A 25,136-nucleotide genomic window follows, 5' to 3' on the forward strand; every position below is an offset into this window, starting at 1 on the left:
ACAGAGTAAGGGAAGAAAGGATAGAGACAGAGAGAGACAAAGAGACACAAAGACACACACACACACACACACAGAGAACGTCTAAGGAGGCTTTTTTCACCTGCTATCTTCCCAGTACCTTCAGTATCTAAGATTATGTATCTCAGAACATAGTAGATATTTAATAAATATTTTTAAAAATTAATTTCTTGAAACAATTAGTGTTTTTTTTCATTCATTAATATGAATCTGTTTCATTGAAAAGTATAACAGACTAGCTTGTTATATGTTCAATACCCTTTTCTTCTCTTATACTATGCCTGGCACAAATATAATCTATTGGTTCTTGAAGCCATGTCTGGGCAACATTGTACACTAGCTGACAACTACCTAAATTTTGAATATAAATCAGAAAAAATAGAACCTCTGCCTGTTGAGGCTTTCAAATCCAAATATATAAACTGAAAGCAAGTATCATTACAATTACTCTTCTATCTTCCAATTTTTCTTTATTTTTAGGATTTGCTCCATAGAAAAGAACACCCTGGATTCTCAAGACTGTGTTATGACCCATCTGAAAAGAATGTAGTAGATATTAAATATAGTACGTAGATATAGATGTATAGAATAGTATAATAAGAGATCTAGTAGATAAATCAACAATAGAGGCTTTCCAAAATACCCTTTATTAAGACTGAACAGATTCACAGTAATTGGGAGTGATTGGGTACTGAAAATTTTAAATCATATATATAGGATCTAAAACCACTGTCCCAACTCTAACTTGTATTATTAGGTTAGGTCTCCAGAGGGCAACTGCTGCTTTTCCCTTCAGAGTTCTAGAAGTGACTTTGTAGAAATGGGAGTGTTTTTTTCTACTACTATTGCTCATAGTCCCCCACAGTGTGCTTCCTTTATTGATTATTTCTGTGTTTGTACAGTCATTTTTCAGTTATACCTGACTCTTCATGACCCCATGCAGGGTCTTGGCAAAGATAATGGAGTGATTAACCATTTCCTTCTGTAGCTCATGTTATAGATGAGGGAACTAAGGTAAACAGGGTTAAGTGACATGCTCTGGGTCACATAATTAGTAAGCACCTGAGACCCGATTTCAGGTACTCCTGATTCCAAGATTGCCCTGCCCAGTGTTGACATGGTTTTCTGCTGGGTTTCTTTTAGAGTCCTTAAAGCTGATTTCCTTCATTATGTCTATTTTGCCCTTGGCTCCCAGAGCAAACATTGATATCAGCCACTTTTGGTTCAGGGACACTGTTAGGATGGCCATGGGAGTCCAAAATATTTCAACCTCTCGAAGTTCACAAGGTCATCTTTTGGCCAAGAGGTAGAGATGAGGGAAGGAAGAAGACAGCAGTTCCTTCTCTCCTCCTCCCTTAGACCTCTGCAATTTTTTTGTCCTTGGGGATTTACTTGTCATGCTGGACTGATATTTGAATACTCAGATTCCAAAATAGCTTATTATTTTATCCTAGATCACAGGACAAGACTGAATCTCTTCAACTAAGCTCAATACACTTCCTTAGTAGTGTCATTTCATTTCCTCAATGGCTTTTGCTCCTTCCAAATGTATTAACACCTTTTATTGCACCCAGTTTAATGGCTTCGACTGATTCAACTTAACTTATAAAGTCTAGATTATCTTGTTGCTTTAAGTGAGACAGAGTGATTGATTTATTGATTCAATTGATCCCTCCTCTCATCCTTATATTGGCATGAAGAAATGATCAATGGCGCCCAGCGTTGTCCACTTATATGCTAAACCAAAGCTGATGATACATATAGGAGTGTTGGAAGATCATTTCTGCATTATTTTTACTGTTCCCATTAAGGCAAAAGAAACATTTCCTAACTACAACTTTCACCTTGTAGCTTCCTATAGTCACCTTGCTTGCTGGAGAAAAAAAAAAATTATTCTATTGGTCTTCTGATTCCATAGTGTGGTTGTAGTAAAATGCTTCAGAAGCATATAATGACCCAGAATGAAAATCTCCTCAAAAGGTGACAGAGGTTCCATTCATCTCTGCAAACTCTTGTTTACCCAAGTTTAGTCTGTTTAGATGATTTCTTTTCTTTGTTTTTGTTTTTGTATGCTTTTTTCTTTTCTTTTTCTTTCTTTCTTTCTTTCTTTCTTTCTTTCTTTCTTTCTTTCTTTCTTTCTTTCTTTCTTTCTCTCTCTCTCTCTCTCTCTCTCTCTCTCTCTCTCTCTCTCTCTCTCTCTCTCTCTCTCTCTTTCTCTCTCTTTTTAACTAATTTTCAGCTCCTTTAAGTGCATTTTTTTAACCAACAGAAGGAATAGCAATCACAGATTTTAAAAAAAAGTAAAGCATTTGATTGGAAACAATAAATAGCAAAGAAAATAATGTAATAATATTATTCTCTGTTCTATTCTATTATATTAAAAAATACCATTTATCATAGGCTCCCAAGCTTGCAAGGAAAAGAAGAAATCCTTAAGAAATTTATACTCCAATTTGGGAAAGCTTTTGTTATAACTGGAAAACTTCCCTGGTTTAATGTAGTCACACTGGGGGAGGAGTGTTCTATTCCCCATACACCAAGACCTCATTCTCAAGAGATAGAGAGATGGGAAGCAGCAGCCCGGGCACATGATGATGAGAAGAGTTTCAAAAGCAGTTGTTTCCCATAACTCTAAGCCAATTAGAATGTCTAATGGTATATATAGTCTACCTTGTGGGTCCTAGGAAGCGGACAAAATATCAACATGACCCATTCACAGGCTAGTAGCTTGGGACACTAGGGTGGTGTAGTGGATAGAGAATTCCATTCAGAGACAGGAGGATCTCAGTTCAGATTTGGTCATCACTTACCAGCTGTGTGAGCCTGGGAAAGTTACTTAACCCCCATTTGCTTCAGTTCCTTATCCATAAGACAGAAAATGGAGAGATGGCAAACCCCTTCAGTATCTTTGTTAAGAAAACCCCAGGGACAAAAGTCCATTGGATCACATAAAGTTGAGCATGAGTAACAGTGGCAATAACAACAATAGTCTGGGACCAGGAAAGAGAGTAAAGATTATTATAATGCTATACTGGTAGACAACCATGAAGTGTGTAAGGACCACTAGGAGAGAAAACACAACTCTCCAGTTTTGGAGCACCTGGGACAAAGCCCCAGCTGCCCTACCCTCATTATAACTCCAATTATATTTGATATTTATCCTTCTCAGAATTTCTGGATGTCCAGTTTCTCCATAAACCTCTCTTTGCCCAGCTCTTTTCTTAAATCTTAAAGCATTTCTATTTTGTATCATTATCCTAATACTTGTTTATTTGTTTAATTCAGGGCTCCCTTATTATTTTTATGGTCTTAGGCAAGTCGGTTAACATCTGTAAGATGAGGGGCTTGGACTTGACAGCCTCTGTGGTCCCCTTCATCTATGATCCTATGATCTTGCATGTTTTTAAGTTATATCTCGTATTCTCTGTTCTTCCCAGATAAGTTACAAACTTTTTTCTATCTTCAGGGCAAAGAAAAATAATTTAGGATGTCTGTATCCCAGGTGCTTAGCAGAGTGTCCTGGATGTGTAATTTGCTTTTTAAAAATATTGACTTGGATCAAGCTTGTGTGGAACCAAGAATTTAAGTTATAAAAGAGTAATAATATATTTGCTCAAAAATTTTAATGGAGAAAGTGTGCAAGAGAGAGAAAGCAGCTGACAGACACTGGAGAAGGAGGGCTAGTCTGCTAACTCAAACCCAGAAGTTCTGTCTCTGGAGTTTGTTCTGTTAAAATGATACCAGAATCATAGAGTACAGATATGTGAAGGGGGAATGTGAATATTTGTAGTTACAACAAAAAACCACTAGGTGGTAACCAAGTCCCACAGGGCAGACCTTTTTCTTATTCCGTTATTTCTCACATTTTATTCTTCCATAGTAATGAAATTTTAAGGAAAGCCTAAGCAAAATTATAAAGGAAACACCCTCATGTTTATCCAGTGAAATCAATTTGGAGATAATGCAGTTTGGAGGGAAAGACCTGGCTTTGATTCTTGACCTCTGGGACTCAGTTTTCTTATCTGTAAAATGGAGAGTTGGTCCTCTAAGGCCTTTTCCAGCTCTAAATTCTATTCCCCTTACATCTGAGCCCCAGTCCCATAAGATCATACTCAAGAAATAACAAAAAAACCTGTTCTCTTAAATTAATAAAATTATTATTTAGAAGAACGTTAAGGTTTGCTGAATACTTTACAAACACTTTCTCATTTTATTCTCACTACAACCATGGGAGGGAGGTAATATTATCATCCCATTTTAAAGATGAGAAACTTGAACTTTGTAGGGTAAGTGACTTGCCCAGAGTTACACAGCTAGTAAGTGCCTGAGGCCAGATTTGAACTTAGGAAAATTAGTCTAAGTGAGTTATTCCCACAGAGCTGAAGATAAATCTCAATTCCAATCTTCCTGACTCAAGATTCAGTCTCTGTCCACTATGTCCCCCAGCTGCCTCTCAATGAAACCGATGGCTTGGGTTGTCTAGGTGGTACAGTGGATAGAGCACCAGCCTGAAGTCAAGAGGGCCTGAGTTCAAATCTATCCTCAGACACTTAGCACTTCTTGGCTGTGTGACCCTGGGCAAGTCACTTAACCCCAACTGCCTCAGCAAAAAAAAAAAAAAATTAATTAATTAATTAATTGATTAATCGGGTCTGAGATATTTTGCAAATAAGAGTCAGTAGCAACGTAAAACCACAGCTCACAAGATCTCATTAACGTCTTTATTTTACCAGCCAATCAGAGACCCCATCAGGAAGTGCTGACAGATCGGAGCTCGGAGGACCTGGGTTCAAAGCTCAGTTTTGCCACTTATCACTTTATGACTTTCAGGGAAGTCTCCTCCTCTCTGAGTCTGTTTTCTATAATTAAAAAAATGAAGAAATTGGATTAGAAAGTTCCTAAATTTCTTTCCAACTGTAGATCTGTGGTTCTGCAATCCTATTATTTCTCAAAGCAAAAAGTATATAAGTAAACAGGCAGCTAGGGAATGCAATAGATAGAGCACCTGGTCTGGAGTTACGAATTCAAATGTGACCTCAGACACTTATTAGTTGTGTGACTCTGGGCAAGGCTTTTAATTCTATTTATCTCAGTTTTCTCATCTGTAAAATGAGCCACTGGAAAAAAAAAAAAAAAAAAAAAAGCAAACACTCCAGTATCTGGGAGGGAGGAAGGGAGGGAAGAAGGGAGGAAGGAAGGAAGGAAGGAAGGAAGGAAGGAAGGAAGGAAGGAAGGAAGGAAGGAAGGAAGGAAGGAAGGAAGGAAGGAAGGAAGGAAGGAAGGAAGGAAGGAAGGAAGGAAGGAAGGAAGGAAGGAAGGAAGGAAGGAAGGAAGGAAGGAAGGAAGGAAGGAAGGAAGGAAGGAAGGAAGGAAGGAAGGAAAATCTGAAGTCAGATTTGAAATCAGGAAAATGAGTCTTCCTGACTCCACCACTCCAGCACTACCTAGCAGCCTCATCTCTTACTAGGTTAGAATCCCTGATTTCAGTGTCCTATTGGACTTGAGGTTTAAAAATAACAATAACAATGATGATGATGATGATGATGATGATGATGATGATGATGATGATGATGATGATGTAAGTAAGCTTCACACTTTGCAAAGTTCTTTACATATATTTTGTCATCTCCTGCTTTATCCCGGTTTATTAGCTTGAATCCCTTCAAATAACCTTGGAATCTCCACTTAACAAAAATGGCAAAGAAGGGGAGATAGAGCTAGGAAGATAAATTTCTTTTCAGCCCCCATAATTTCCCTGGATGATATGTAAATCAATTTGGGACAAGATTCTCAAGGGCCTGATAGAGCCGTTGGTTCTGGCAACCTTTGACCCAGTTTTTTTCATCCATATTTCTGTGTCTATTAGGCAACCCAGTGAGTCTCAAAATCCTTTTTTTTTTTAAGGGATTGGTCTCTAAAAGCTGATAGGAGGATGGATTCTGGCAGAAATATAGGTGAAATAAAAACAAAAGATAGGAACAAAAATGTATTTTTAAATCACTGGTCATTATAAGAAATTTAAAGTGCTCCTCCTTGCTGATGAGGGAAGCCTCTCACAAAAATGGTAGTAAATTTGAAATCAAGAGGCTCTGGTCCTAGGAGTACAGGTTCTAAAACTGGAAGGAACAGACATTTAAGAATATCTGGTCAAATCTTTATTTTACAGAAGAGGAAACTGAAGTTTAATTTTTTCTCAAAGTCACACAGATAGGAAATAGCAGATAAAAACTCAGTATTTTGTTGTGTTTTTTTCCCCACTTACTGATGTTTTATTTTGTTTTGTTTTCCAAATTATATGTAAAAATAGTTTCCAGGGGCAACTTATGTGGTGCAGTGGATAGAGGACCAGCCCTGAAGTCAGGAGGACCTGAGTTCAAATTTGACCTCAGATACTTAACACTTCCTAGCTGTGTGACCCTGGGAAAGTCACTTAATCCCAATTACCTCAGCAAAAAAATCAATTAATTAATTAATTAACTTTTAAAAAGATAATTTCCAATATTCACTTTGTAAGATTTTGAATTCTAAATTTTTCTTCTTTCTTCCCTCCCTTCCATCCCCCCAATGGCAAAGCAATCTGACATAGGTTATATACATACAATCTCAATAAACATATTTCCATGTTAGTCCTATTATGAATGAAGAATCAGAACAAAAGGGAAAAACTATGAGAAAACAAAACAAAACAAAACAAAAAGATGAAAATAATGTGCTTTGATCTTCATTCAGACTCCATAGTTCTTTCTCTGGATGTGAATAACATTTTCCATCATGAGTCTTTTGGAATTGTCTTGGATCATTGCATCGATGAGAAAAGCTAAGTCTATCATCGTTGATCATTGCACAATATTACTGTGAACAGGATTCGTTTTGTCTCTAAATTTAGTACTCTATTCCCCTCTAAGAAATGAGTAGTTAGAACTAAATGGGCTCTGAGACCCCTTCACCTGTAATATTCTATAAATCTTATACTTTTTCCATAAAAATGTATGTATACTCTAACATAGCTACAGCTTCTAAGTCTTCATTTTCATCTACTTAATTAATGTTGACAGCAATGTAATATACTTCTGAGACTGGGAGAATGACTTATTCTAAGCTGATGAACTTCTATGTGTTGTTTTTTTTTTTAAAGGGGAAATTTATGATTCAAATCAGGGTTATCTAATCTAATCAAATCTAATTAGATTAGATAACCTCTAAGCTCCCTTTAACTTTAGGTTTTCCTGATTTTATTAACTGTCAAAGAAAAAGAAAGCTGGCTCTGTGCATGACAGACAAACACAAATATTTAACCAAAGTTACCTTCTCTCAATTCTAATCATTTTCTCTGGTTGCTCTGCATGCCTGGAGTTGTCCCCCTCTTCACGGCTGTCTCCTAATTGCCTTCTATTCTCAGTGCTTTCCCTCTGAAAATTATTTTCTTTTAATACTGTATAAAACTTGTTAGTACATTTTTTGCATGTTCATTTCCCATCAGAACAATTTTCAGACAAAGAAATTAAAGCCATTTTTAGTCATATGAAAAAATGCTCTAAATCACTATTGATTAGAGAAATGCAAATTAAGACAACTCTGAGGTAGAGTGAAGGTAGCACTTTACATCTCTCAGATTGGCTAAGGTACAGGAAAAATAATGATAAATGTTGGAGGGGACATGATAAACTGGAAACACTAATACATTCTTGATGGAGTTGTGAACTGATCCCACCATTCTGGAGAGCAATTTGGAACTATGCCCAAAGTTTGTACATACCCTTTGATTCCACAGTTTTTCTACTGCTGTCTGTATCCCAAAGAGATTATAAAAGAAGGAAAAGAACCCACATGTTTGTAGTAGCCTTTTTTGTAGTAGCAAGGAACTGAAAGCTGAGTGGATGCCCATCAGTTGGAGAATAGTTGAATAAATTATGGTATATGAATGTAATGAAATATCGCCATTCCATAAGAAATGACAAGCAGACTGATTTCATAAAAGCCTGGAAAGATTTACGAATTGATGCTAAGTAAAGTGAATAGAACCAAGAGAACATTATACTTGGCAACAACAAGATTATGTGGTGATTAACTGTGATGGACTTGGTTCTTTTCAACAAGGAGATGATTCAAGGCAATTCCAACCGACTTGCAATAGAAAGAGCCATCTATATCCAGAGACAGAAGTATGAAGACTGAATGTGGATCAAAGAACAGTATTTTCACCTTTTATTGTGGTGGTATTGTCTCTTTGCTTGTTTTCTTTTTCTTATTCACTTTTTCCCTTTTGATCTGATTTTTCTTGCACACTATGAAGAATATAGAAATGTTTAGAAGAATTATACATTTTTAACCTATATTGGATTGCTTGCTGTCTATGGGAGGAGGTGGGAAAGAAGAAAAATTTGGAACACAAGGTTTAGCAAAGGTGAATGTTGAATACTATCTTTGCATGTCTTTGGAAAAATAAAAAGCTATCATAAAAAAACATGGACATTGATGACCACATACATTTTTACTGTCCAAGGACTAACTTAGCTAAGTGTTCATGTCACAGCCTGCACATACAGTGATGAGTTCTTCTTCCAAAGCAGCTCTCAGACACCTTCTACAAAAGTGGAGGGACGTTGTGATCTGTGATTGTGAAGGAAATAACCACACAGATTAAATTTTAAAACTTTGAAGTATTGAAGAAAATATAGACTAAAAGTGGCAGCCTTGTCTACTGGACACTGACTTGTTATTAAACAGTTTATAATGGGTAGGTTGTACATTGCTATAAACTATAATATAGGGATTGTCTATATTAATGTTTCTGTTCTGAGCCCAGGATTGTATATAATTAACCAATAATTACACGTTTCGTTAGGGAAAGTTAGCATATCAGGGAGGTGGTTATTAAACCTGGAGCAACACGATAAAGTACATTTATTTATTTATTTATTTGTTCTGGAGAGCTAATTGTTGGGCTTGCTTTAAAATCATGCTTGCAAGTCTATCCATTTGTCCTCAGGTTTGGGGAATGGAGTATGAAATCTAACCATGAGAAGTTCAGAAAAATGATTCATTACATAAAGCAAAAAGATATGTAGCAGAAAAGGTGCATTATCAGGTATATGATCATTCTAGGTCCCAGGTTTTTTCTCTTAAAATTCCTTCCAATTCTGAATTTTATGTTTTCTGTGTTCCTTTTTTGTTTTGTTTTTGTTTTTTATTTTTTTATTGCAAAGGCCAGCTAACTCTTGCGATTTACATAATGTTAATTAATCTCTTAATGAGTATCCCTGTTTCTGTTCATTCTTCTCTTCAATTCATCTTTTCAAAGTTGCCAGTTGTATTTTTCTAAAACACAAACATGACCATGTCACTCTCCTATTCAAAAATATTTACTCAGTCTCTATGCCATCTTTAGGATAAAATACATTTAAAGTCCTTTACAATATGGCTCCCAATTGACCTTTCTACTAGAGTCTGAATTTCATATTGCCCTTTTTTAAACCATATCCATTTCAGCTGATCTGCTGGATGTTCCCAATACCCAACATTCCATCATTTCACAGGTGGTTCCCTACTCTACATCCCCATGCCCAGAGTTCATTTCTTCCTACTCTGAATCCTTAACTTCCTACTGCAACAACTCTGAGCTTGGTACTCCAACTCCTATTCAGATGAGTAGATTGGGCCAATTCTTAGGTCTCCTCTCAGGAATTAGTGGTAACTCTGAAGAGTCAGGGAAGTAATATTATCACTCACAAGTTCCCCATGTTGAGCTCCTCATAAATTATCAATTAGTCAGCCAGTTAACTAACTTTTAGAGATGGGTATTTACTAAAGTAGTATAGAAAGAACAGTTGGCACAAAATCATTTCCCCCAAAATTTAGGGCACACTCTTTCACAAGTATATAGAGTTAGGGCAGCTAGATGGCACAGTGGATAGAGCGCCATACCTGGTCAGGGCTGAGTTCAAATCCGGCCTCACACCCTTAATATTTACTAGACGTGTCACCCTGGGCAAGTCACTCAACCCCAATTGCTTCTCAAAAAAACAAAACAAAACAAAGTATATAGAGTCCAGAGAAAGTGGATCCAAGCTAAAAGCTTATTTGGAAAAGAGTAACCCCCAGCTCCTACCTGGATGGAAGTACTTCTTTGGGGAGCTTTCATGAAATACTCCTGATATGTCCCTAACTTTCTGCATCCTTATAGAGTCCTGAGGCTGCCTATATTTGGTATTTAGTTTGTCCCTGTATACCAGTGCAGATGTTGCTAGTAATTATCACTATTCTAGGGTGCCATGAGAAGTCTGAATATTCTGAGCTTTTGAAGGTTACAAGGTTTTCCTCTGACCAAAGGAGAGAGAATGATGAGTTTAGTGGCAGTGCAGAGAGTTGTGGTAATCCTTTTCTGGTAGGTGCAGGTCCTTCGTGAAAGAATTCACGAACCGGAAATATTTTTTTCTCCCCCTGAGGCTGGGGTTAAGTGACTTGCCCAGGGTCACACAGCTAGGAAGTATTAAGTGTCTGAGAACAGATTTGAACTCCAGTCCTCCTGAATTCAGGGCTGGTGCTCTATCCCCTGCGCCATCTAGCTGCCCCTGAACCCGAAATATTAAGTGGCAAAAAGGGAAGTTTATTGTTGGATGAGAATTTAGCTTTGCTAGGAAGACTGACTTCTGAGTGGCAAAGTCCTGTTAGGGAAATGGAGGCTGGCCCTAAGAAAAGAATGTTGCAGGAATCCTGGCAACTATGCCAAAGAGACAAAGCATACTACTTTGGACATTCTGCAAAGAATGAGTGAACAAAAACCTATTTTATGAGCAGATCTGGAGGCAGTTTGAAATGATTGTCAGACCAGGATCTCCCAAATGAATGAAAATAGAATGAGGATGCGCCTCCTCAAAAGATCAATGTGAATGATACTGCTTATCTCCATCTGGGAAGATGTGCCTTCTTTCTAGATTCTTTGGAGCCTGGGAGACCCAGATCTCTCTTCTTTTACAAATCAAAAGGGGATACAATTTCAGAGTAATAATTTTACAGATTAAAGGGAACACAGTTTCACACTCTTACCAACAGGAAAAGAAAGATTTTCCCTGCTTATCTCTACCAACCAATTCCCTCTCAGGAGCTTGGCTAGAGCTGCTCCACCATTAGGTGGGCTTGTTATTGAAATTTCTTGTTCCCAAACAGCTTGCTATTTTATTTAAAATCCCACCAACTATGATTGATTCTCTACAATTAATCATTAGATATTTCCCAAGTGGTTTCCTCAACTTTCATTTAATTTAGATCTAATTTATAATTTTGATTGACTAAATCAGTGGTGTCTGGTCATTGGATGATGGAATGATTCTATAAAGAGGCATTCTCACCTGATAAAGATATCATAGGTATAGAATATCTGAGCAGCTTTAAGATGGCTTTTAAATTTGTATATACCAGACAGGCCAAGAATACAGATTTGGTTGGTAGGAGACACAGTGACCTTGCCCCTGGCCTAGTGCCCCTTTGTCTATTCACCCACATGGGAAAATGGAAGAGAAGTAAAAATTTGAAAGTTGGAAGTTACTGAATCCCAGAAATATTTGGAAATTGTTAAGCAAATAACTATTACATGGATTACAACATAGCCTTCAAGTGGCTTGTGTTTCCTCCCTATGCTGGATTAAAAACTAGGAAGTATATTAAATTCTTGTCATAAATTAGCCTGAGGTTTTGGGCAGAGGGATCCAGGCCCTAGAATAGGGAGGAAACAAAGGAAAAACTAAGCCTAAGGTTATTAGAGAGCTGGAAATGAGGAGTTCTCTGTTCTTTGTTCTAAAGAACTTGGCACCTGGGACTGACAATCTCCTACTGGGGAGGTGGGAGAAGTCTCTAGAGCCAAGACTGTTAGGGCCCTGAGGCAGAAGTTTTCTGCACTTTCTAAAAGAACTAGACAAAGCCTTACAAGCTTTATAGAACCTGAAAGAACTGGCTGCACTTGCCCTTTCTTTAAAGAAAGAACCATAAATTTCAACTGAACCAGAAATCCTACTATGCATCCAACTGAGCAGTGTTCAATGGAGAATGTGGGTCCAGCTGATGACTTTTGGCAGTGTAGTAGCAACTAAGAGGGATAATGTGCTTGATGGAGTTTTATCAAGTGGAGACTGAATTTTGAAGGACAAGATAGCAGATGTCTGTAACCCTGTGGAGAAGTGAATTGCCTCCCGGGTATGTGCTCTTTCCACATTTTTTCCTGATCACCAATACCCCACCATATTAGTTGTCCCCTCTCAAGGTTTCCTTTGCTGTGCCTTTATACATGTGTTCCCTACAAGTATCCACTCTTCAAACTGACACTGTGCAACTTGGGAGACTGTGTTGCCTCTGATTTAAGGGAAATGGTTTATTCCTGTGAAATGTTTTATTGTTGCTTTTCCTACTGTACTAGTTTCTTAAATATATTTGCTTTTGCATTCATCATGTCCTCTGGGTATTAAAGGTAAAGACATGAGTGGGGGCTCATGAGTTATGGTTTTATGCCTGAGTAATATTTGGATTCTGAACTAGCCATTTGGGGTAGAAGGGAGTTTCCTTTGATTTGAGGATGACCACTGGGCATTACTAAAATAGGAGCCAATTTAAAAGGTAGGTTTGTATCAAACAAAGAAGTATGAATATGAAAAAAGTATGAATATGAACTTGTATACAGAAGTAGAAACTGTAATACATTAGTTGTGGAGTTGTGAACTGATCCAACCATTCTGGAGAGTAATATGAAACTGTGTCCAAAGGACTATCAAAGTGTGCATATCTTTTTTTTATTAATTTTATAATTATAACATTTTTGACAGTACATATGCATAGGTAATTTTTTACAACATTATCTCTTGTACTCCCTTCTGTTCTGAATTTTTCCCCTCCTTCCCTCCACCCCCTCCCCTAGATGGCAGGCATTCCCATACATATTAAATATGTTACAGTATATCCTAGGTACAATATATATATATGCAGAACTGAATTTTGTTGTTGTTGTTGCAAAGGAAGAATTGGATTGGGAAGGTAAAAATAACCTGGAGAGAAAAACAAAAAATGCTAACTGTTTACACTCATTTCCCAGTGTTCCTTCTCTGGATGTAGCTGATTCTGTCCATCATTGATCATTTGGAATTGGATTAGCTCTTCTCTAAGTTGAAGATATCCACTTCCATCAGAACACATCCTCATATAGTATTGTTGTTGAAGTGTATAATGATCTCCTAGTTCGTGCATATCTTTTGATCCAATCGCTATGGGGCCTGTATCCCAAAGAAATCAGAAAAAAAGAAAAGGACCCACATGTGCGAAAATTTGTGTAGCAGCAAAGAACTGGAAACTGAGTGGATGCCCATCAGTTGAAGAATGTCTGAATAAGTTATGATATACAAATGCTATGGAATATTATTATTCTATAAGAAACAATCAGCAGAATGATTTCAGAGAGGCCTGGAGAGATTTACATGAACTGATGCTGAGTGAAATGAGCAGAACCAGATCATTGTACATGGCAAATTAATATTATATGATGATCAGTTTTGATGGATGTGGCTCTTTTCAATAGTGAGTGAGGTGATTCAGATCATATCCATTAGATTTGTGATAGAGAGAGCCATCTATGTCTAGAGAGAGGATTGTGGGAACTGAATGTGAACTACAACCACACAAATATTTTTGTATTTTCACTCTTTTTGTTGTTTGTTTGCTTGCATTTTGTTTTCTTTCTCATTTTTTCCTTTTTGATCTGATATTTTTTATTCAACATGATAATTGTAGAAATATTTATAGAGGAATTGCACATGTTTAACATATATTGGATTGCTTGCTGTCTAGGAGAGAGGGTGGGGGAAGAGAGGGAGAAAAAATTTGGAACACAAGGTTTTGCAAGGGTGAATGTTGAAAATTATGCATAAGTTTTGAAAATAAAAAGCTTTAAAAAAAAAAGAAAAAAAAAGTAAGAAACTGAATACTGAAAACTGTAAACTTCGTGAGATATTCTCTGTTATCCTAGTATGAAACTATTTATCCTACCAAGGAGAAAACTGTTCAAGCAGCTAAGTAGTGCAATGGATACAGCCCTGGAGTCAGGAAGAGCTGAGTTCGAATTCTGCCTCAGAAATTTATCAGCTGTGTGACTGTGGGTAACAGACTCACCTATAGAATGGGAATAATAATAATGCCTCCTTTCTAAAGTTGTTGTAGGAAAAAACATGAGATGACATGTACAATATTTTGCAAACCTTAATGCAAGAAACAAATGCTAACTATTCTTAATCTCAGGCCATGTTTTTTCGCTACTTCCTCATATTCAATTCCATCCTTGTACTTACCCTTCTTTTGGTCCCCAGAAAAACAGCCAATGTCTTCTTTAATTCGCTCTGTATGACCAGCTACTACTTTCTATCCTTTCCCTATGTTGTTATTTTCCAGGTGGTCTTTGCCTTTCTTCCACACCTACTGTGGAGTCCTTCAGTTCATACTGTTCAAGATTCCCTCCGTACACATTTTTTTTGATATAATAGCTACAGCTCAAGCTATCTTTGGAGTGTTAAAATCCATTAAATGCATAATAGCTCTTCCCTTTACCATGCTTGTTCAGTTATTTCTAACTCTTCATGACCTCATTTAGGGTTTTCTTGGCAAAGATACTGGACTGGTTTGCCATTTCTTTATTCTAAATTAGGAAATAAAGGCCAGCAGCAGTAAGTGACTTGCCTTGGGTCACACAGCTAGTAAACATCTCAGAGCAGATTTGAACCCAAGAAAGATGGGCCTTCCTGATTCCAGGCCTAGCATCCTATGCATTAGACACGCTTAGAGAGGTCATTGTTGGGAGGCCAGAGAGGGAATTAGTAGTGAACTGGAGGAGATTCTTTGGCAAATTGACAGGTCCTCTCCCAGCCCCAACTTTGGGTATGGCCTTTAGGACCAGTCAGTACTTAGAGACCCCATTTATTCATTCAACATTCATTCCTTTAGTGCTTGCAGTTCTGGCATGCAGTAGGTGAGAATTGGAAATACATGAAATAGAAAGACTTCATTATCACTCTCCCCTTATCAAAAGTGTAGAAATATCACCCACTTTCCTTTTGGGAAAAAAGGAATGCAAGGGATCATGGTGAAATCCCAGGGAACCTCAGGGCGGGGCTATAGGATAAAAATCCTTGAGAAGCACAGAACTGTGAAGCAGTATTAAGCATATTCTCATACACTTAGTAGTTATTTTTAAAATCCAGCTCAAATAGAAAAGCTAATATAAGAACACTACCTAGACATTCCTTCCAGGACTCCTAAAGGATGAACAGACTCTGTTTCTCTCTTCAGACATCTGTAACCAAAAGAAGAAATCCCACAGTCTGAGATGGTTTGTAATGCCCCTTCCAGCTCTCATGATACAGCTGTTTTTCCCAACTTCACAAGGTCTCCTGCCCAGCAGAGCCTTGTAAGGGAATAAATAAATAAGTCAGGAGTTAGGACCCAGGGATACTTAGAGGACGTGACAGCTGCCTGGAAATCAATGAAATGTGCTTTAAGATGCATCAGACTGATGGGAGATACAGTTTGAATTCCTCTTACCCATCTGTTCAGGTACAAGTCTTCCTCTTTTGACTGGAAATGATAGTACTCTCTATTCAAAATCCTTTCTAGGAAGGGAATTTATGATTTGGGAAAAGGAAAAAGATTACCTTCCAAAAACTGGAAGATATCATGGTGTTACCAGATTTTTTTCCGGTACTCCTCATCCTGGCTGTCAACCCCTCAGGTAAGGGTAACTTGATCATTTAAAGGAGGGTGGGATGGTAGAATGGTTTAAGAAGGAAGCAGGCAGCATTTTGGCATGTATGCTGTTGGGTACTTAGAATGTGTTTACTAGGAAGTTTGAGTGGCAGCTGTTAAGTGTGGATCCTATTGCCAGTATCATGGAACCTAACTGTTCTTAAGATATCATCAACCATTCCAGAATTCTGACAACTTCTGTGGTGCCCTGGGGAAACCTGGGTTCATGATATTTCTTTTAAATCAGGGTTGGTAATTTAATGGGAGAGGTTGTACTGGAAAAAAAAAGTTGCTAAAAAGGAATTTTTAAAAATCTTTTAAATAATGTTAAAAATCAATAATGCATTTTCTAAAAAAAAGTTTTTCAAAAGTTGCTAAAAATGCTAATGACATTCAAAAGCTGGAATGTTATGTTTGGTACAGTAACTTATCTACTGGCTATAACTGTTTCCATTTATGTGAGGACATAGAAGTAGGTTTCTTGTATCTATTTTTAGACCTATGTAAACATCTGAAGTGTGTTGGGTATCATGTTACACATGAACACAGATATGCATGTATCTATAAATGAAGATGAAGTGATAGACCTCGAGTAAGAAAGATCTGACTTAAATCCCCTCTCCTATTATTGTAATTATTACACATATGTGCATACGTATTTATTGAAAGCAGAAGAGCACTGAGGCAAAGAGGGAGGATTATAAGGCAAAATAACAGAAAAGCAAGAAGCAAAAGGAGGAGAGAAAAAGAGGAGAGGCCATTATTAATATTCCAGTGTCTTGACTTTTAAAACTAAATCACTTTTTCTATTTTTTCAAACATCATCAAATTTGGCCAACTTCTGTATTTACTTGCTGTATTGTAGCCCTTCAAAATCAAAAGTGGATTTTAAGGTAAATTTGCTATTTGCATTTCCGATAAATTTTCTCCTAAGTTCCTAGGTGTTTATCTATTTTATAAAACAACTAGATTCTTAGCTTTTTTTTTCTTTAGGGGGAAAATTGTATTGTGGCTAGCAATAACAGAAAATTCAAACCTTTGGATATTGATGCCTCTGTACAATAGGTATTACATAAGAACATTAGAAATGGTTCATAGGCACTTGATCTAAGAGTTGGGTTGTCCATTGTTACTGACCCCATCAGGCTAGGGAAGTATCTTGATTATTCCATTCCAGCATGAATTTTGTAAACCCTAAGGCTCTATATAAATGTAATCCATTATAATGGGGGAAGGGACTGCCTTCTGGAGTTAGTCTTTGTATTCATTCAAATCAAGAAAACATGGATGTTTGAGGGGAACCATGTTAGGAGTACAAAGATGAAAAATGGCACAGTCCTTGCCCTCAGGTGCTTACAATTTAATAAGGGGGTTGAGACATGTGAGCATTATCTATTATGTGAATTAGGATGAGAAAAATCCAGTGGTAAGACCAGAGAGGCAGGAGAGAGCTGAGGAAGGAATGATCTCCTCTAGATGGGAGAACCAAGACCTTTAGAGATGTTATCTGAGGTAGTGTCTGCCATCATTGTGTACACGAAGTAATAAAAATTTCAGAACTATATAGAATTGTAGGCATGGTAATACAAGCTTGAAGATCCAGCTGTTGGGGAGACTGGCCCTGGTAAATCAATTGAGCTCAGTTCAGACTCTCAGTAGGGCTACATCCAATTGGGTGATCTCACTTAAGTCTGTGGCCAAAATAGTGAGCCCCCAGGAATGGAAAGTCCTTCTGAAGGAGGGAAGAATTAATTGATCCAAGCCAGAAAAATGAAATCCATCAAAGCTTCCATGCTGAGCGATAGTAGGATAGAGCTCAAGATGGGCTAATGCCCTTCCAGCCTGACACCCAGCTAAACATTACACAGACACACACACAAACCACACATTCCTATATAGTTACTTAGAAATGATCTAGCTCAACCAATCCTCTCCCATTTATTAAGCATTTAAAGTGTATCAGTTATAGTAGTAAGTTCTGGAGACACAAATATGAACATGTAAATCAATCAAGCTGTTCAAGTTATTATTCTAATAAGGGAGGACAGCACATAAAGAGGTGGGAGGAAGGGTGAATAATAGTTAGTGGAAGACTAGATCCCAGCAAAGTAAGGTGAAAACTCACCTATAAGGAGTGAAGGGATCTTAGGGTGGAGTCCAAAATGAAAGATCAGGAAAAGGTGGAAGTGGTAGTCCAGTAGAGAAAGCATAGATTTACAACCAGAAGAGACCTTGGAGTTCAAGAATAGGTCTTTCACTTTATTAGATAAAGAAACTGAAACACAAAAAGATATAGTGATTTACCCCATGTCATTGATAGCTAGTTTCTGAGGCAGATTTAGAATCACCCTAAGGCCTGGTTTCTATCTTCTACCGCACCATGTTCCTTAAAGTAGCTAGGGTTACCGAAATCAAAACTAAAAGAAAAACCAGCCATAGCTATCACTTCAGTCAAAAGCAGCTGGCTTCCAGGAGAAAGTTTCCAGAAGCTAAGCTTGCTGAACTCCTGCTGGATAGCAACCATAAAAGTAGCTCTGGCACACCCCTCACGACCCACTCTGCCTTTCAGCATCCTGCCTCTTGAGGCTATCTACTAAATAATTCCATGATTCAGATTCTTTGGAGAGAAAAGCTTGGCAGTTCAGCCAAGCCTTCTGAGCCCTGGTGGGTCTTGCTGGAGGAAGCAGGTGCTCCAGGCAGAGGATTTTCTAAGCCTGTGACCTCCCTAGAGGAAGAAGAGAGCTTTGTTTCCTGGGGAAGCTTGTGAGTTTGCCAGGCTGGGTCCTAAAGGAATCCACCAATAGGTAAAAATGCAGTTCAGATAAGAGGCAAGGGAAGAGAAGGAAGAGTGGAGTATATAGGGAATGGAGACAAGCTCACCAAGAGATGGTTCTATGTTGGACTATTTGGAGTAAATGCAAACTTAGAACGTTTTCTTTAGTGGTGATTACTGTATCTGCAATTATACTCTTAGGTCCCTCACTGTCCAATGTCCCTGGGTATTATAACTATTCCTTGGCTGCCATCCATAGGAGATCATTGCCATGGTGCCTTGTCTTCCTTCTAAGCCTCATAGGGACGACATCCAGGTTCTCTAAGGGACTGTTAGTCCCCTCGTCCAGACACTTACCTGAATTGTCACTTCTGCTCTCTTTGGATCCCCACTACATTCAACAGATTTTGCCTCAGATAAAAGAATACCTAGTTATGATTTTGGCATGGGGGAGCAGAACAGGGAGATTATAAGGAAAAAAATAGACAAAGGGATTCCCATGATTCATGGTGATCATATTCTCTGAATAAAAAATGAAGGAAAAGTGCTTGACAACTTCTAAAGTTTCTTTCAATCAATCAAGGATTTCATTAAGCATCTACTATGTACCAGGCACTGGGAATCTCAAATGCTTTTTCATTATTTAGAGCAGGCACTGGTTCTCAAAGGCTATACCAGCAGATTTTACCAAACTGGAAAGGATCCAAGTACATCCCCAGACACAGATTGTATGTCTAACATCTAGGACTAGTCTACCTAAGTTGAAAGAGGTTCATTTCCAGAAGGTTAGCTAGCAGCTGATCTCTTTTTTCATGAGTTTCTCAAATCATACAACTTTCAACTAAGACAGTGGTATCCAAATTAAATAGCAGTATCTTCTCTTTTTTTGATAATATATTTTTATTGTCAAAATACATGCAAAGATAGTTTTCATATTTACCCATGCAAAATCTTGTGTTCCAAATTTTTCTCTCTCCTTTCCCCCCACTCCCCTCCCTTAGACAACAAGCAATCCAGTATAGGTTAAACATGTGCAATTCTTCTAAACATATTTCCACATTTATCATGCTACACAAGAAAAATAAAATCAAAACAGGAAAAAAATGAGAAGAAAAAAGCAAACAAACAACAACAAAAAAAGTGTTGCAATCCACATTCAGTTCCCATGGTGCTGTTTCTGGATGCAGATGGCTCTCTCCATCACAAATCTATTGGAATTGCCTTGAATCACCTCATTGTTGAAAAGAGCTATGTCCATCACAGTTGAGTATCACGTAATCTTGTTATTGCTGTATACAATGTTCTCTTGGTTCTATTCACTTCACTTAGCATCAGTTCATGTAAGTCTTACCAGGCCTTTCTGAAATCATCCTGTTATAGAACAATAATATTCCATCGCATTCATATACAATAAATTATTCAATCATTCCCCAACTGATGGGTGTCCACTTAGTTTCCACTTCTTTGCCACTGCAAAAAAAGCTGCAACAAACATTTTTGCAAATGTGAGTTCTTTTCCTTTTTTATGATCTCTTTGGGATACAGACTCAATAGAGACACTGTGAGATCAAAGAAAACCATCTTTTTTAACAAAAAAATTATTATCCCCTCAAAAAATCTTTTAGAAAAATTAAAATTTATAATTTAAATCATTAAAAATTATAACTGATTACCATAATCATACTTTAATTATTTCCATTAAAAAAAAGTCATAGAATTTAAAAGACCTTATTGTGGCATTCTTATCAAAATGAAGGACATTGAGAAATATAATACAAATTAAGGTATTTTTAACTTCCACAGACTGACTTCAAGCTTATATACTACATATTCAAATATAGTAATCAGCATGACACAGCTTATCAACACCTACTACAACAGCAGTGGCAGATCATTTTTCAGTTGAGATTCTACATGTGAGAATTGGCATATGCTGACCATGTTTGCACATACCTTATTAAATGTATAATAGATATGTGTGATTGCTGTCTCAAAAACCCCACAGATTAGCTCATATGTGGGATGGATAGATATCTAATCTGGGATCCCACTCACCTTTCTCCATAAAATGCTGTGATTGCCATTTTGTGGGAAATAGGAGGAAGGCTGGAGTTATGCACTTCTTCTTTACTCATCTATCTTCAAAAAGGTATCTTAGATTAGAATTATATCTATCCACTGATACCTCGAATATTAATAGTCTAGGGGTACAGTTCTTCAGGACACAGCATAAATTCTAGTTTCCCTGATCATCCCCAAGGGCAAAAGTATTATCTAGCTTGCTATTACCAGTAATCCTCCTATGGTGTTACATAAAGGACTCACAAATAGCTGGTAAAAATATTTATCAAACAAAGCAGTATATAGAAAAATTAAGGTTATGCAGATTCAAATAACTCAAGAACTCATTAGAGTAAATGGGTTCTTTGGAAGCAAGAAAAAATCTCAGCTCAAATCAGGAAAAGGAACAAACTTAGATTTTATCCTTGGAGAATATATTTTTGTACCAGTTTCAGGGGTTTAAGCACTAGAAATCAGAGGACATTTGGTGGAGCTGATGCTCTTATATGTATATACCTCTGCTAGCTATTTTAAAGTTGGCATTTCTCTCTCACAACCACTTCCCTCAATCTAAAAAGGTCACTGTCTTAGTTGAAAATTGTAGGATTGGAGAGATTCATGAAAAAAAGATGTCTCCTTCATTCAGGTACACATAGCATTGTGGTTCAGCATTCTCTCCGTCATTTAAGAGTTATGTCAACCTGAGTGAGCAGAGATATTGAATAATCACTGCTTTGTATTGTAAATAATTCTGTACAATAGACCCAATTTTTAATACTTACTAGCTGTGTGATCCTGGGCAAGTCACTTAACCCCAATTGCCTCAGGGGAAAAAAAAAGACTCAATTTTGTTGACTTGACTAAATCTTTTTTTTTTTTTTAAATTAAATTGAAAAGGGTAGATGTAAGATGTATATATCCAGGGCATTTTCCCTAATGGTAAAAAAAAAAAAAAAAAAAAAAAAAAAAAAAGATACTCTCACCAGCAAACTTACAGTTGGCTTCCATGAGGGAAGAGGCAATTGTCAATTAAAGGCAGCTAGGTGAATAGAATGCCAAGCTTGAAGTCAGGAAAACCTGACTTCAAATCTGACCTCGGACATTTACTACTTGTGTTACTCTGGGAAAATCATTTCATCTCAGTTTGCCTCAATTCTTCATCTTTAAAATGAGAATAATAATAGCATCTAACTCTGAGAATTGTTATGAGGATCAAATGAGATAATCATTGTAAAGCACAGTACCTGCACATAGTAAACATTATGTAAATATTAGCTCTTAATAGTATCTGAACTTGGAATACCTAACCTTCTTATTTAAGGTATTCACACGCAGAATTAATTTAGGGTTTGAGAGTAAGTCAAAAAGGATTGGTCACTGAATCACCATTTTCCTCAAAGGGAAAAATCAATTCTGCTCTTGATTTCTTCTTCCTCTTTTCTGAGTATATGGGAACTTTGAAAATTCCCTTCAACTCTCCATAGTGGAGAGAAGATTTTGTTCTCCTTTTTCATCTCTGACATCTGGTAGATACTCAGATATGGCAATAACCACATGTGCTATCTAGTTAAGCTTGCATCTGAGGGACTTTGGACCCTTGGCTGCCCCTTCTGTTTTGTATTTCTTTCCCCAAGCATAGGTGAGCAAACATTGTTCCTGAGATGGATTTCTATGAATGCAGCCCCATAAATGGGAATCCTGAGTCCTTCAGCTTCTAAATTCTGGCCAGTACAGGGAAATTTTTTGACTCTTCTACGGGAAAACTCCTATTGTTAGGAGTATGAGCCCAAGCTAAGCCCTGGCCTGCCAGAAGGCATAGACCTTGAGGTAGATATTCAAATAGTACAGAACTGAGTTGAAAGTGAAATGATTGTACAGTAGTCCCATGATATATTTTATATTTTGATATTTTAAATACTGATATTTTGAGAGAGTATAATGAGATTTGAGTGTTATTATATGATATTTCAAGTCTTTGCTAGTGTGTACTTTTTAATCTTTTGTGTTTTAAATATTTCCTTTTCTATTTCCTTTTGGGGAAATCACAGATAGGAAGCAAACATAAGTTTTAAGTGATTGGGGGGGGGTTAAAGTAAGGAGGGAAAGAGAGAGACAGTGAAGCAAAAGAGTCTGACCCTTCCCTTTCAGAAGTCAAGCTCCCCTAGGATTGAACACAGTTTGCATGAGCTAGAACTTGAGATAGGGATTCCTTAGTAAGAAAAAGTAGCCCACTGAGCCCAGCACTAGTCTATTGTTACATGAGTTTCATTCATATTTAGTTCCTGCTCTCCTGTTGTCCACATGAAACTGATAGTCTGGTAACCTTTATGTGGTTTACTAGGGTAGTAGCATTCATGTCAGAAGAGCTAAATTCAAATCCCACCTTTGATGCTTACTACTATATGAATTTGGGTAAGTCACTTAACCTTCCTAAATCTATATCTTCTATTCAACCCAAGAGACAGTAGACTATATCCTATGGGTAAAACAGAACGATCCTCTATAAGCTAAAGACATCACCCTTCTGATGTCATTGGTTCTCTTCAAGGATGTGGGAAAACTGGGATGCTAATACATTGTTGGTAGAGTTGTGAACTGATCCTCTAATGCTGAAGAAATTGAGACAAGATAGATATTAGAGAGTTTTTAATATTTTATTTGGATTTCTGAGAGGGAAAGATTTTCTGGGACCAAAAGGATTCATTTTTGGTTCCAGGGCTGAATCAGACTTTTGTTTCAAAGAATCCAACAGCTAATGTGAAGTTCCCATGAAATATATATACATGTGGCTCTAAGCTTGGGTAGACAAAAGCGGGGCGGGGTGGAGTTCAAACTCTAGTGACCGGAAATCTCCAAGAGGGACCATCAATCTGGTTCTGACAGGTTGGGGGTAGGACCATAAATTCTTCCAAATTGGGAGTACTTAGGAGGTGTCCAACTAGAGCCAGGAAGTCTGGGACTTAGAGATAGAGGGTGCCAATTAGGATATTTGAGATAGGACATCTGGAGTTTTATGACTCTTTTGGATTGTCAAATCTCTACAGCCCTAATTATCTCAGTCCTAATGGTCAGGAAAAGGGGGGGGGGTTGAAACCAAGAGGATTGAGGTAGAACAATTCAGGGAAACTGAGGTAGGTACTAGGGAAACTAAGGCAGGGTAATTGGGGAAACTGAGACAGGACAATAAATGGGAACTGTGGCACAATAATCCAACCATTCTAGAGAGAAATTTGGGATTATGCCCAAAGGGCTATAAAATCGTGCATACCTTTTGATCCAGTAATACCACTACTAGATCTGTATTCCAAAGAGATCCTTAAAAAAGGGAAAAGGACCTTCTTGTACAAAAATATTTATAACAGCTCTCTTTGTGATGGCAAAGAATTAGAAATTGAGAGGATATATATTAATTGGGGACTAGTTAAACAAGTTGTAATATGCAAATGTAATGGAATACTATTGTGCTATAAGAAATGATGAACAGGTAGATTTCAGAAAAATCTGAAATCTTATATAAATTGATGCTAAGCGAAGTGAACAGAACTAGGAAAACATTGTACACAGTAACAGCAGCATTATATGGATGTTCAACCATGGTAGACTTAGCTCATCTCTACAATACAATGAACCAAGACAATTCCAAAAGATTCATGATGGAAATGCTATCCACATCCAGAGAAAGAATCATGGCGTCTTAATGCAGATTGAAGCAAACTGTTTTTGCTTTCTAAAATTTTTTTTCTTATGGTTTTTCCTTTTATTCTGATTTTTCTTTCACAACATGGCTAAGGGAGAAATATGTTCAACATGCTTGTACATGTCTAACTTATATAAGATTGTTGTCTTGGGGATGGGGGAAAGAAATGAAAGGAAGAAAAATTTGAAACTCAAAATCTTATAAAAATGAATGTTGAAAACTATATTTACATGCACTCGGAAAAAACAAAATACTATTAAATTACCAAAAAAGGAAAGAAAGAAAGAAATCTTAGCTGTTCTATATATTTTTTCTTTTCTGTAGCCAGATTCTAGGAAAAAAACCACTTACCATTGCTTCCAATTTCTTTTCCTCCCACTCATTTCTCAGCTCTTCCAGTCTGGCTTCTGGTCCCACTACTCAATGAAACTCTTTTCTTCAAGAGTCACAGACATCTCCACTGCCAAATTCAAGGTCTTTTTCTCAGTCCTCATTCTTCTGGATCTCACTGTTTGATACTGTTGAAAACTCTATTTATTCTTCATACACTTCTGAGTCTCCATGACACTCTTCTAGCCTAGTTCCTGTTCTACTTGTCTGACTGCTCCTTCTCAGAATTCATTGTCAGATCACCCTTCTTCTTCCTCTCATGAAGGGTGGGCTGGGTGTCCCTCAAGCTCCTCCTAAATTTGCTTCCCTTTTTCTCTGCAATCTCTCTTGATGACCTCATCAATTCTAATGATCATTTCTAAGCAAAAATAAATATAATTTTAAAATAATAATAGTTAACATTTACATAGCACTTACTATGTATCA

General features: G+C 37.3%; 1 protein-coding gene and 1 long non-coding RNA gene across 3 annotated transcripts in view; one reads left to right on the forward strand and one right to left on the reverse strand.

The window, feature by feature from the left end:
• Nucleotides 1-4,725: 4,725 nt before the first annotated feature.
• Nucleotides 4,726-24,901, reverse strand: LOC141553274 (uncharacterized). 2 transcript variants are annotated; one of them, XR_012485362.1, is made up of 3 exons: nucleotides 24,672-24,901; nucleotides 8,506-8,628; nucleotides 4,726-4,877 (listed from the first exon to the last, which is right to left on the reverse strand). It is a non-coding gene; the product is annotated as an uncharacterized LOC141553274 (long non-coding RNA). The 2 variants fall into 2 exon arrangements; XR_012485363.1 differs by lacking the exon at nucleotides 8,506-8,628.
• Nucleotides 15,632-25,136, forward strand: part of CHRNB3 (cholinergic receptor nicotinic beta 3 subunit) — a 38,420-nt gene continuing 28,915 nt past the window's right edge. The window contains exon 1 of the mRNA XM_074285040.1: nucleotides 15,632-15,775. Coding sequence (XP_074141141.1) covers nucleotides 15,721-15,775 — 55 coding nt within the window. The 5' untranslated portion in view covers nucleotides 15,632-15,720. The remainder of the gene's footprint in view (nucleotides 15,776-25,136) is intronic.

The sequence above is a fragment of the Sminthopsis crassicaudata genome, chromosome 2 (assembly GCF_048593235.1).
Source record: "Sminthopsis crassicaudata isolate SCR6 chromosome 2, ASM4859323v1, whole genome shotgun sequence".
Taxonomy (NCBI): Eukaryota; Metazoa; Chordata; class Mammalia; order Dasyuromorphia; family Dasyuridae; genus Sminthopsis; species Sminthopsis crassicaudata.